General features: G+C 34.1%; 1 protein-coding gene and 1 pseudogene across 1 annotated transcript; one reads left to right on the top strand and one right to left on the bottom strand.

Annotated features, from left to right (window-relative positions):
- The first annotated feature begins 47 nt into the window (after nucleotides 1-47).
- Nucleotides 48-1231, top strand: LOC110911637 (annotated as a pseudogene).
- An 8540-nt stretch (nucleotides 1232-9771) lies between these two features.
- Nucleotides 9772-11205, bottom strand: LOC110911605 (pelargonidin 3-O-(6-caffeoylglucoside) 5-O-(6-O-malonylglucoside) 4'''-malonyltransferase). The gene is made up of 2 exons (XM_022156241.2): nucleotides 10474-11205; nucleotides 9772-10383 (listed from the first exon to the last, which is right to left on the bottom strand). Exons 1-2 carry the CDS (start codon nucleotides 11185-11187, stop codon nucleotides 9937-9939), a joined length of 1161 nt encoding a protein of 386 aa, XP_022011933.1. The 5' UTR covers nucleotides 11188-11205; the 3' UTR covers nucleotides 9772-9936.
- Nucleotides 11206-14890: the final 3685 nt, after the last annotated feature.

Below are 14890 nucleotides of genomic sequence, written 5' to 3'. Positions count from 1 at the left end.
ATCTATATGTTCTATAAAGTTTTGTTAGACATATTTTATATGTACTTATGTCAAAAGCATGCACCAGCGTATTTAAAGGGTCGTGGACCTTTTCGGATCAAGATCATGGATGGCAAGTTTCAGACTGTACCGCAGTACCGCAGAGGCATTGAAGGTGTATGATATATATATAAAGTTTATATAAAAGTGCATAATCATATTATTAAAAAAAAACCTCTCTATATGATCTACTTACTGTCTACCTATATTCGGTCCCAGTGTTGCCTTCTATTTTCAACAATGCCACTAGAAATTGTTGGCGGGAAAATGCAACCCGCGCAACTGTATGATGCTGTCAACATAATACTTTCCTTATAGGTCAGAGTACATTACTAGAAGAAAATTTATAAATATAGCAAAATTATAATGCATACAAGGCGCCATCCGGTTCTAACGAGTTATAACTGACGAAAATATAGAGCAAAAACGGTGGAGTAGCCGCATGGGAACCAGCAGGTTCATCAGATTGGCTAGAGGTATATATCTAAGTCATAAAAATAATATTTGTTTTCTAAGATACAAAATTCAATATTGTACTCAACGTATTCTTTTGTTCGATATTAGATTCTCAATCCTACCGAGTTCTTTGCGGACATCGTCATTGAGCACGAGAAAGACGTCAATATAATTTACCATTTCCATACATTATATATATCGACATGGTTAATTTGAATTTTCAAGATACTTCTAAAATTTGTTGATCAGGTATGTTGAGGGCACATCATCATCAATCCAGGCCCTTGTGTTGTTTAAGAAGTTATACCCCAGGCATAGAAGGAAAGAGATCGAAAATTTCCTTACGGGTGCAAGTGGATACCTAGAGAAAATACAGATGCATGATGGTTCATGGTTTGTGTCTGTTTTTTTAACTAAAAAGAACTGAAACCGGATGTGGCAAAATGGGCGGGTGGGTCGGATTTGTTTTTTTTTTTAACTAAAAAGAATTGAGAAGGCGGCAACTTATGAGCAGGTCAAGGCTGCCATCATATATTAATTTGTTGTATATTATTAAATTTTTTTCTACCAACTCTGCCAATGTTCTAAATTAACTTTGGAGTGCATTTTTGTTGTAATTTAGGGAGTAATGAGAAGGCGAACTGAAGGGTATTTTGGGATATGTGTGGTGGACGGTATGCGTGTGGGTGAAGATCTAGGTCCCGGATGCATTTACTTTGGTCGAACAGATGGTTAAGTATAGTCATTTGAGTCTTTCGAATTACTTCCAAGTAGTTGTAATAACTAAAAATGGTTAAGTATAGTCGCTTGTGTAGTACAATGCTTGGTTTAGAGTATTTTCAAATAGCTGTTTTAAATTTAATGTATTGTATGGAATTTTGTTGGTGATATAATGGTATGATTGCATGGTTGGAAAATAACCTTAGTAAAAAGTAAAATAGCGCCAAGAGGTGATTATTTATTCGTCTTTACTCTTTAAACAGTTTTGTGAATGCATAGTCGATACATGTGTTGATACAGTGATGATTGATGCATCTGTTGACCAAAGATTGATGAAAACAGATGTTTGAAACCACTGTTGGGTTAAAACAATGTTTTATGGAGAAAACAGTGGTTGTCTTTTTTTGCAAACAGTGGTTTGACTTTGGTCAAATAGACTTTGGTCAACAGTGGTTTGACCTTGGTCAAACAGACGTTGGTCAAACAGTGGTTTGACTTTTAGGTAAATTAGTTTTCTATTTTCATACATTTAGTGGTTTACTACTGCTGAAGTTTTGTTTATGCTTATTTATGAGAAGATACATTTAAATATGCATGAATTTTCTGTATGTAATAATATAATCACTCATGTATATTTTCATTTCGAAGAAACTGTAGAGTATTTGGACATTGATTTAATTTGAATTTTGCTACTTAAAGTCAACATAAACTTATTTGAGTGTTGATTATATAGTTATGATTTTTACCCATGGCAAGATAGGTTTTTTTTTATACCAAGGTGATCTATGGTTTGTACAAAAGCCGTTCCAGGATCGCTTTGAATTGGTGCTTCAATGAATACTTATAAAAATGTCAAAGCTGGTTATCTGAAGAACCAAAATACTGTTTTTGGTGACGAACTTTTGTTTTGGATAAGAGAATGGAAATAGTCATATATAACTGATATATTACAATTTCTATACACCTATCTATACTTTCTGAAAGTTGTTGAGGCAGGTGATTGTGTGTTTGTAATTAATGTTTGTTGAAACTTAAGTTGTATTCAAATTCTATAAAGTTTTGTTAGACATATTTTATATGTACTTATGTCTATAAACAGTTTATATTGTCTTTTTGGTTAAACAATTTACATTGTCAATGGGCTGATGAATTTTATTAAGTTTGTTAGACATATTTTAGACATCTTTTATTAACTTTGTTAGCCATCTTTTATATGTACTTCTAGTTGTCTTTAGCTATAATAGATAACACGTTTTGGTACAATATCTATACATGTATCTATATGTTCTATCAATATGTGTTATACATGGTCTTATAAGAAACGACCTATGTTTGCACACGGGTCTTACCGCTAGTCTATATAATAAAAGAAATCAATAATTGACATGTGTCATTCATTGAAGGCGTCTACGTTTTAAATTCCCACATTTTATACTTATCCTTATATCAATTAATTAAATAATAAATAATCAATTAATATTAAATCTTATCTTACTTTGAATATCGGATAGAATCATTCTATTTTTTATAATAAAACATTATCTTCAAAATTTAAATTATAAATTTAAGATATTTTTTAAATAATAGCACAAAACAATAACCTTAAACTTAAAAAAAACAATGATACGTTCATATCAAAAATTTTAAATACAAACAAAATATACAAAATAACTTATTAGACATTAGACCAACCTTTAAAAAAACACTAAATAGGAAGAGAAGCGAATAATATAATTCTGTTTTTGAATTTTCAAATTGGAGTTCTAATCAATTCGAATTAAACTTAACCAAGTTTATTATTCGATTCGAATTAAACTGAACCAAATTTATGATTTTTAACCGAATCTAATAGCATATTATTTACTATACAAAATTACATTTATTTAACCGGTGTAATACATGATGTTTTTAAAGATATAACTTTTTTTATTATTTAGTATATATAATTAGATTTATTCAACACGTATAATACACAAGATTTATAAAGATATAACTTTTTTATTATTTAGTTTATAAAATTACATTTATCCAACATGTGTAATACACAGTGTTACAAAATTACATTTATTTAACCCGGGTAATACATAGTTTTTTAAAGATATAACTTTTTTATTATTTAGTATATATACTTAGATTTATTCAACCCGTACAATACACGAGTTTTATAAAAATATAACTTTTTTATTATTTAGTTTATACAATTACATTTTGGGGGTGGTTAGTGTTGCGTTTTCAAAATAGATTTTGTGTTTTCAAAATAAGTTTTGCGTTTTCAAAACTGCGTTTTGAAAAAGCATGTAGGTACATGCTTCTCCAAAACTGCGTTTTAGAGGCAGATAATCACTTTTTCATCCAGACACTTTTTTAGATTATTTATATTTTAAAAACACAATAATCAAATAATCACTTCAAAACGTAATCCCAAACACCCTCTTATTCAACTCGTGTAATACACATGATTTTTAGAGATATATATTTTTTTTATTATTTGGTATACAAAATTACATTTATTGAGTACAATACATGGGGTTCTTAGATATATAATTTTTTATTATTTAATGTATAAAATTACATTTGTTCAACCCGTGTAATAAACGAGATTTTTAAAGAATAACTGTTTTAATTTAGTATATAAAGTTACATTTATTCAACCCAACACACGGGGTTGTAACCTAGTCTATACTATATAATAAAAGAAACCAATGAATGGACACATGTCATTCATTGAAGCCATCTATTTTTATAAATAATTAATATCAATTAAAAAATAATTATAAAATTAAATTTAATATAAATTTAAACAATTTGTATAGAAGATAATATAATATTTTATAATATTTATAACTTTGTTATAGTTTCATTCTTATCCCAAAACTTTATCAAATTTTATCTTTACCCTTTCTTAGCCCTTAAGTTCAGAAAACGCAATTTTTAACCACTTAACTTTTTATGAACTTTGTAAATGCCACTTTGACCCCCTTAAGAGTTTTTGCCTTGACGATATAAATTCGAGTTAGTCGGGTCGCGTATAATACGTTATGATTGTACGATATAAATTCGATTTACATTACGCTTTGATTCAATCGCAATGCAACTATACGATATATTGAGTTCAATCGGATACGTCAAAACGTGCGTTTTTATATGGTAAACACATCACATAGCGCTTGGACTAATCCCTTTGATATAAATTAATATAATGTAAATGATTTATTTATTTTATTAAACTAAAGTAGTTAAGTGTAGAACCTATTTAAAAAATGTTTATAAGGAGTAAAGAGAAATATTAATCAATGTTTATTGGCTCTATACTTTTATTTCCGTGTTCAATTCTCAACTCAAATACGGTAATCACTATGTTTACGTAACATTTATAAGAACCATCATCGCAATCACCCCATCCATCGTATATCGAGTATATGCGTTAGTTTTTTTTAAAGATATTACTATACAAAATTACATTTATGCAACTCGTGTAATACACAGAGTTTTTTAAAAATATAACTTTTTTATTATGTAGTATATAAAATTAGATTTATTCAATCAATATAATACATAAGATTTATATTAGATATAACTTTTTATTATTTGGTATATAAAATTACATGTGTTCAACCCGTATAACACCTGAGGTTCTTAAAAACGTAATTTTTTTATTAATTAATATATAAAATTAAATTTACTCATCCCGTACAATACACAGGGTTCTCAAAGATATTACTTTTTTATTATTTAATATATAAAATTACATTTATTCAACCCGTGTAATACACGGGGTTCTAACCTAGTTATTTTATATATTAATTGTTTTAGAAATAGTTAATGGATAAGTGGTGATTATCATTTAAATGTTAAATGATAATATTATATTTATGAGATAAATACAATAGGTGAAGTGTTTATATTGCACTACAATTAGGTGGGGACCTAAGTGTAAAAAGGTCTATATAAAAATACTTGGGTTATGATCAAAATCAGAGTACACCCTCCACCATTGCCGGACTCCCTCCTCCGTTGTCCGACTAAAAGAGACTACAACCATATAACTTCCATATTTCAAACAATTTTTAATTATACTACAAATCCTTTCTATAGAATAGATCCAAAGAGAATGACAAGGTAAATGAGACTAGATATTTAGGCCATATATATTCTCTTTGAAAGGGTTCCTAGAGTCAACATCAAGTTTTATTCGTGAATAGATGGTAGATTTCACACTAAACTACTTAATAAAGTTGTACTGCTGCTTCCATCAACAGTTTCATCTTATTTCTAACATACAACCTTTTCATCTTACCAAATCTATGTCAAGTTTTGGATAAAACTCAAAACCCAACAAGAAATATTTTAATCGGGCCTCTACATGTGAACAAATTTTTATAAATATGATTTGAAGGACGGTGAAATTGGAGCATCTAAAAACAGTGAACCCACAGAAAAAAAAATTCCTGACGAGTATAATGTGAATTGATATCAACCAATGGCTTTTTGACATTTTTCAATTTTTGACGTCAATGGGAACCACGACATCTGATGTTCCACGTCGTTTGCCATCCTTTGGAATAACCATTTGCCTATTCGAAGTCATCATTTGAAAAGATCTTCGCCATTAATGGCTCCCTTGGCGACTTAATCATGAACCAAACCATTGTAGGCTGCATCACGAAAATAACCGTTACAACATCTTGCGATGATAAAGAGGGTGAATTTAGGATATCCATTTAGAAAAAAAAAAAGAATGTTTGAAAGTTAGAGTCGTTGAAACGGTTGGAATGCTATAAAAATTTCTTCTCCAAAAGAATAAAAAAAAAAAAGAAATGTGAAAGCATCTAAAAGAAAGAGAAACATTAATTTAGAAAAAAAAAAAGAGTTTGTACGAACATGTGAAGAAAATAAAAGAGTTTGTACAAACATGTGAAGAAAATAAAAGCATAAAAGAGTTTGTACAAACATGTGAAGAAAATAAAAACATTTATTAAGGGCGAAAGTATCCACACATCCCCAAAAGTATCTACACATCCTCAAACTCTATACTCTCCTTATTGCCCAATACGATTGAAAATGGGCCCGCCTATACGCCTCTCATAGCCCTATATAGGGGTGTTCATGAGCCAATCCGATCTGATCGAGGGTCCGCTCGTGCTCGGATTGAATTACAACCGGTCCGATCTGATCGGATCGAATTTGCAAAACCGAGCACAAAAGTGATGCTCATGCTCGGATTGAATTTGAATCGAGCGGATCATTTTCGCTCGATTGAATTATAAGGCTGCGTTCAACAAAAACAAATCCTAACTTAATTAAAACATGTCCAACACCTTACTAACAAAAGCAATACATAACTAAAATCATGGTTCTAACAATGTTCTTAACAATAGATGTTGTGCTCTTCGAGTTACCGCTTGATCGAACGATTAGATTATGACATTGTTTTAGGAATTAGGAATTTAGGGTTAGATTTTGGTGTGTGGCAACTGGCAGCGGTGATATGCAGATCTCCGAACAATCAGTTTATGAGTCAATGTGATTGTTTTAGAAATTAGGGATTTAGGGTTAGATTTTGATATTAACTAGTAAGTTGGGCTAGTATATATTTTGGGCTTTTAATTTTTTGGGCTAGTATATTTTTTGTGCTTTTAATCTTTACAGTCTATAGTATATATATATATATATATATATATATATATATATATATATATATTAATAAAAATAATTTGAGTGAAACCAAGCGATCGATGAGCGAGCGGACCTTTGATCATGCTTGGATTGAATTTGAATCGAACCGATCCGAGCGGCTCATTTACAAACTGAGTGGGAATCGAACGAGCATTTTTCGAGCGATCGTCAAGCGATCCTCCTCGATCGTCGAGCAGTTGGACAGCCCTAGCCCTATACGGCTGGCGCTCAGACACACCTAATTAGTGTCAATCATTGGTTATCAGCCAATGATTGTGCAATGATTAGGATGTACCATATGGAACTCTATTTAAATAGGGTGAGGGTATTGATACATCCCTACTTTTTAAGTACACATCCCCCCAGAGGCAGCGTATAGGGTTGTAAGGGGTGTATATGGTGTGAAAGCATTAAATGTGTCAGAAAAAGTGAATCTATATACCTCTCATTGCCCTATGAGCGGCGTATAAGATTGTGGTAGTTGAAGCATTAAATCCTATACGGCTCTCATTGCCATATAAGCAGTGCGCATGTATGAATTTTGATGAATTTAAGGTATAATTACTCACATGCAGGGAGTTCAGACTGAAAAAGTCTGAAAAGGTGACCCGTATACGCGCTTATTGACCTATACGCCACTTATCTACCGAGAAAATGTTATTTATCCAAGCATACGGGAACTATTTCATTCAAATGTTCACTGTCCTTGCTGACGAACCTTTGCCTTTTGTTATCGTTCGTTGGGTCACAATGACGTAACCTTTCGCAAATTCTCCTTTGCATACCCAATTCTTTAACTCTTCAAGTGACCCAATTACCTAAAACAACGGCACATTAGAATTATGTATGTTGGTTGAATTAAATAGAATTCACATAAATAAAATTAATACATTAATTTGTGGAAAAAAACTCGGGTTGAACATCGGGTTTGGGTTAATATGTATGACACAATTTTCAGGTTTGTATGAAATTTCGGGTCGAGTTGGTATGAAATTCCGAGTCGGGTCGGGTTTATATATTTTCTAGTTTTTTCATACCTAAAAAACATTATATATAACGAATAAGTGACAATGTCATACACAATAAACATTATATATAACGAATAACACGTATACAAAATCATTTTTCCCTCTCAAATTATATAAACATTATATATAACGAATAACACGTAAGTGATGGTTCTGTCATACCTTTTTTGTTGTACCTTTTTTTCGTTGTTTTCTGGTCATTAGCACCTTCCTTGTTAGCACCTTCGTCGTCGTCAATGCCTTCCTCGTTAGCACCTTCTTCGTTAGCACCTTCTTTGTCGTCAACACCTTCCTCCTCGCCGTGATAACATTTCTAGAAGTGCATTACGCCTTCCTTTATCATTTCTTCAAAGTCCTTAGCACCTTCCTCGTACTCTAACTTGTGTTGGTTTTCCGTATATGAATGGTAAGTCCCGTATTCGTGTTGCGGATAATTTGAGCCATGTAAGATGGTTCTGCCTCATCTATGAACCAGGAAACATGGGACGCACATCCCCATCATCATAACGAAGCACAGACACAACCTCCTCCTCACCTCGATCAACGCCGGATAACTAAACGCTTTCAGAGACGTATGGCTGGTTCGAATCTTCGCCAAAAACATAACCAATGTCCCAAGATGATGTCTTTATGTTTCACGGTTTGATCAGACGTTTTTATTTGTGAATTTTCATCATTTTCATCATTATTTTGTGAGTTTTCAACATTTGAATGAAATAGTTCCCGTATGCTTGGATTAATAACATTTTCTCGGACGATAAGTCGCGTATAGGTCAATGAGCGCGTATACGAGTCACCTTTTCAGAGTTTTCAAGAGTTTTCAGTCTGAACTCGCTTCATCTCAGTATTTATACCTTAAATTCCTTGCACATCGTACATGTACGCCGCTCATAGGGAAATGAGAGGCGTATAGGGTTTAATGCTTCAACAACCACCATCTTATATGCCGCTCATCGGGCATTGAGAGGCGTATAGATTCACTTTTTCTGACGCATTTAATGCTTTCATACCTTATACTCCCCTCATAGTCCTATATGCTGCTTCTGGGGGATGTGCACCTAATTTTAGGGGATGTATCAATACCCTCACCCTTTATTAAAAGGAAGTTAATATTCAAACATCTCTATCCTCTATCTCTCTATACACACATGGATATATATATACATCCGAGTGATGTTGTACGGGGTTGACAATCCAAAATAGAAGGGCCATGATCTGCTAGGCCTCACCAATCAACTGCATCGGAGTACTAATAGCTGGTATATGTGTCTGAATTACCTCTAATACATCTTGTGATTTTTTTATTGTAATTATGATACTGATTGTTTTCTTTAACGTGCCGTTTAATCGGTACGTTTGGCAATTAATTAAAGGGATAACCAAATGGCTGATATCATTCTCAACTTTCGATTTCTACCACACCTCTCTCAACTTTCGATAGCACCACCAAACTAACTAAATCCTAACTCAGTTAGTTTTTCACTGATGTGACACTTGTGTGTTGACGTGACATCTGACGTGGATTTTTTGATGATGTGGCAGCTGAGGTGGCCGCTGACATGGCATCTGACTTGACTTTTGATGACGTGGCAGCCGATGTGACTTTTTTATGACGTGGTAGCTGATGTAGCACTAGTTTGGTGATGTGGCAACTGATGTAAGCAAACAGGGTTAGTGTTGGGTTAGTTTTGGAGTGCTATTGGGCAATAAGTTGAAAGTTGGGAGTGATGTGGTACAAATCGAAAGTTGAGAGTGCTATTGGCCAATTGGTGAAAGTTGGGGTTATTTAAATACAATATCCCTAAATTAAATAAACAACATCATGCTAATCTTGATATTAAACAAGAAACAGAAAGTAAACAAATAAGTACATTAAAATACATGGCAACAAACAAGTACATAAAAACACATGACAACAAACAAGTACATAAAAACACATGACAACAAACAAGAACATTAAGACCTGAAGCGATAATTCGACCGGATGATAAGTAGACAATACAAATTGATTCTAGCATTAAAAAACATTTACATCTAGACCTTCTTTGAAATAAGGGGCGTCTTTAACTTCTAGAAAGATGTATGCATCCACTCCATTACCTTTCGCATTGTCGATCAAAAGCATTGCATTTTTCATAGGCGTCGTCCAAGGAACCGCCCAAATGGGCTTTCCGAAACCAAAGTCAGCTTCATAAAAAGGGAACTTACACCAGCTAGTTGAAAGAATCAGGTTTGTTGACAATGGAGTGTTGGTTACATTTAAAATAGAATTCAAAACAATCATTTGCCCTTGTTCACTATCATGGTGTACCTTTGAGTATTCGTCTATAGTTTTCTTGACAGAGTAATTCAAAAGATTTTCCAATCCTTGGTTTGTTTCAAGAACCGTTGAACAAAATCCCCAAAGATTCCCACAAGAATTTTTGGGCACTGGAGAAGCCATTTTTTCCCTTAGATTTATCGCCTGCAAGAGTATAGACTCTCTTAGATAACCATGTGTCACACGATCAACACCAATGAGAGCTTTCCATATGGTCGCAAATACCAATTGTACCTTCGATATTCGTGCATTTGTAATTGCCTTTGCTTTCATGTTGGATATATCACTCTCACTGAATGAAAGTTTCTTCAATGTATATTTGCTTAACAAGTCTTCGTCGGTAATAAATGGTATTAAAATGGGACGAACACCACAGGCAGGAAACAAGGAGGATGAAATGAAACCTGGCGTTGTGAATTTGATATCATTTTCTTCGCGGTTCATAGCAGCCCATTCATTTACAAATGTGCATAGCGTCGATGTATCAACAACCTTATGTGTAGCACTTACACCAAGTGCCACACCTCCACACTCAAAGGTGGTTAATTGAATTGTAAGAACATTGTCATGAGGTATTGTTTTCAATGGAAGAAGTTCTTTAATCGACCTAGCATTTACCTCAAGCCCAAGAATGTCTTCAAGTTTGATGTTAACTTTGGCTTGTATGAACTCAACACCTTCGTCGTTACAGTCAATGGTTTGACTTTCTTCAACAAATCTGCCGGCGAGAGGGTATAATCGTGTCAAGGTTTTTTCTAGGGATTTTTCTAGTTGATCACCAAACTTTGAGTTGTCATTGGTATTTTTGGTGAAAAAAAGAACGATCGCCACATCCATGAATGGAGCAAGTTCATCGATGAAGCCTATCTTGTAGTGTTTAAGGTTTGAAGGGGTTGGGACCGAAGGTTTAATGAATTTGCTTGGTTGTTTTTGAGCATTCATTGCCATTATTGTTTTTACACGTATTGTGTTCACAAGTTGATAAAATATGAAATAAGAAAGTTCTATTTATAATGTAAGAATTTGTTTTATTCATTACCTTTTCAAATTATGCATACTAAAAAAATCCCATGTTTGTTGACTTTATTGTACATGATAAAAACCAAAGAGAATTAGAGATAAAACTGAATTCTTCCCATTCATTCTATTCAACATTACAATATATAGATAAACACAAGTGTAAACCCTAAAACCCATAAGTATTGGGTTGGGCCTAAAATGTCTGGTTTATAACACTCCCCCTCAGACATTTAGAATTATACACAGTTTAACAACATACTTCAGGATGATGTTAAATAGGTACTTCAGGACCTGAATAAATAAAATGATACTACTGGATCAGTTGTACTGCCTCATTAAAAACCTTACTAAGAAAACCCATTGGGACAAAACTTAGTTAAGGGAAAAAGAGTAGAGTGTGTATAATTCCCCCTGAATTCAACAAACATCTTTCAATATGCGGAGACCGATCTTGTGTGATAGTTGCTCGAAACTGCTTCTTGGTAAAGATTTTGTGAACAGGTCAGGTAAATTTTACTTGACTTGATCTGACGAACATCGATTTCCCCTTCTTTCTGCAAGTCATATGTTGAGAAGAACTTTGGTGAGATGTGCTTTGTTCGATCACCCTTGATGTGACCTTCTCTGATCTGAGCTATGCAAGCAGCATTGTCTTCATAAATAATTGTTGGCTCCTTATTGATCTGTTCTAATCCGCATGCTTCTTGTATGTGATTAATCATTGATCTCAACCACACACATTCTCGACCAGCATCATATAGTGCTATTAATTCGGCATGATTTAATGATGTTGCTGTAAGTGTTTGCTTAGTTGACTTCCAAGAAATTGTTGTGCCGCCGTATGTGAATACATAACCTGTCTGAGATTTTGCTTTGTGAGGATCTGATAGATATCCGGCATCAGCATACCCAATAAGCTAGGACTTTTGATCTTTCTGATAGAAAATACCTAAGTCTTGTGTCCCGTAAATATACCAGAATATTTGTTTTACACCATTCCAGTGTCTACGTGTTGGATTCGAACTGTATCTCGCTAGTACATGTACTGCAAATGCAATGTCAGGTCTTGTGTTATTTGTGAGATACATAAGGGCACCGATCGCGCTTAAGTATGGTACATCTAGACCAAGTACATCTTCGCCTTCTTCTTGTGGGAAATAAGGATCCTTGTGTGGATCTAGTGGTCAGACAATCATAGGTACGCTAAACGGATGTGCTTTATCCATATTAAAACGTATTAACATCTTCTGGATGTAGTTTGATTGATGGTCAAATGTGCCATTGCACAGATACCCAAATTGTAGTATGATGCATAATTTCATTATACCAAGATCTTTCATTTCAAATTCCTTCTTTAACAACTGATCAGCTTTCTCTATCTCTTTAGGAGATCCGATGATGTTGATATCATCAACATAGACTGCTATTATAGTGAAATTTGAGAGTGATTTTTTTTATAAGAAACACATGGACTGATTACATTAGACTTGTATACTTCTTTTTCGAGATATTCACTAAGTCGATTGTACCACATACGACCAGATTGTTTGAGACCATATAAAGATCTCTGGAGCTTTATAGAACACATATCTCGAGGTGTTGATTTTAATGCTTCAGGCAATTTTAATCCATTAGGGATTTTCATGTAGATGTCATTTTCTGGTGTCCCGTATAAGTATGCGGTGACGACATCCATTAGTCTCATATGAAGTCCTTCAGAGATTGTGAGGCCGATTAGGAACCTAAGGGTTATCGCATCCACTACAGGGGAATACGTTTCCTCATAATCAACTCCTGGGATTTGGGAAAACCCCTGTGCTCCAAGTCGAGCCTTATATCGTACAATCTCATTCTTTTCATTTCTCTTTATTGCAAATACCTATTTATAACCTACTGGTTTGACGTCTATGGGCGTTCGGGCTACAGGTCCGAAAACATGTTGCTTTTCGAGCGAATTCAATTCGGCGTTTATGGCTTCTTGCCATCTTGGCCAATCATTTTTGTGCATGCACTCTTTTAAAGTTTTAGGTACGTAATCATTTTCATTGATTACATTCGTTGCTATAGCATATGCGAATATATCATCAAACGCGTTTTATTCCGGTTCCACATTGTACTATCTTGTACATAATTAATAGAGATCCCATTTTCGTTCGGTACTGGTGTTTCTTCTGAAACTTCATTTTCCTCTGGATTCATAGTTGTCTCTTCTGGGACATTTACCTCTACCGGGGTTTCATTTATAATCTTTTGTGAGTTTTCACCAACTGTGTTACTTTGCTCTTTTCATTTCCATGGGTTTTTGTCTTTGGAACCGATTGGTCTCCCATGCTTTCGTTGTATAGTAATCGCTTCTGGGATTACTTCAATTCGAGCAGGTGCATTTGATGCTAGTACATGTGACTTTGTCACTCTATTCGTGTATGTGAATGCATCTGGTAATTCATTCGCTATTCTTTGCAAATGTACAATCTTTTGGACTTCATATTCACATTGACCACTTCAGGGGTCCAGATTTGATAGCGATGATGCATTCCACGTTATTTCTTGTGTTACCAGTCTTTCTTTGTCCTTATCTCCCCCTAAGACTGGGAACATTGTTTCATCAAAATGACAATCAGCATACTGTGTTGTAAACATGTCTCCCATCATTGGTTCTAAATATTTAATTATGGACGGGGAGTTAAAACTAATATAGATACCCAGTCTTCTTTGGGGTCCCATTGTAGTACGTTGTGGTGACAGTATTGGTACATATACCGCACAACCAAAAATTCTAAGGTGGGACAAACTTGGTTCTCGTCCGGAGACCAGTTGCAATGGGGAGTATTCGTGATCAGCAGTTGGTCTCAATCTAATCAGTGCAGCGGCATGCAAAATAGCATGACCCCATGCAGAAGATGGTAATTTACATCTCATTAAGAGTAGTCTAGCGATTATTTGTAATCATTTAATCGGAGACTCAGCTAAACTGTTTTGTGTGTGAACATGAGGTACTAAATGTTCAACATTGATCCCATTTGACATACAATAGTCATTAAAATCTTGAGATGTGAACTCTCCCGCATTATCCATCCGGATGTTTTTAATTTGATTATCGGGGAAATTGGCTCTCAATTGTATGATTTGAGCTAAAAGTCGGGCAAATGCTACATTTCAAGTAGCTAAAAGGCTCACATGTGACCACCTTGAGGATGCGTCTATTAAGACCAAGAAATAGCGGAATGGTCCACACGGAGGATGAATAGGCCCATAAATATCCCCTTGGATTCTTTCTAAAAATGATGGGGTTTCATGTATCAATTTAGTTTGTGAAGGCCGAGTTATAAGTTTGCCCAGAGAGCATGCTGCACATGATAAGTCTTGTGGTAGCAAAACTTTTAAGTTTTTGAGAGGGTGCCCGGTTGCACTTTTGATTATTCGTCTCATCATTATGTTATCAGGGTGACCTAGACGGTCATGCCATATATTGAATGTGTCTTTTTCTAACATCTTTTGGTTACTCACCATGTATGATTCGATAGGATTGATATTAGTACAATATAATCCAGAGGATAAGGCTTCTAATTGTTTCAACAATTGTTTCTTTGCCATTTTTGTTTGAAGTAATTTGAAGATATTCAATATTATT

The sequence above is a fragment of the Helianthus annuus genome, chromosome 2 (genome assembly GCF_002127325.2).
Source record: "Helianthus annuus cultivar XRQ/B chromosome 2, HanXRQr2.0-SUNRISE, whole genome shotgun sequence".
Classification (NCBI taxonomy): domain Eukaryota; kingdom Viridiplantae; phylum Streptophyta; class Magnoliopsida; order Asterales; family Asteraceae; genus Helianthus; species Helianthus annuus.
The sequence above is the reverse complement of the archived record's forward strand: the minus strand, read 5'-3'. Positions and strand labels throughout refer to the sequence as shown.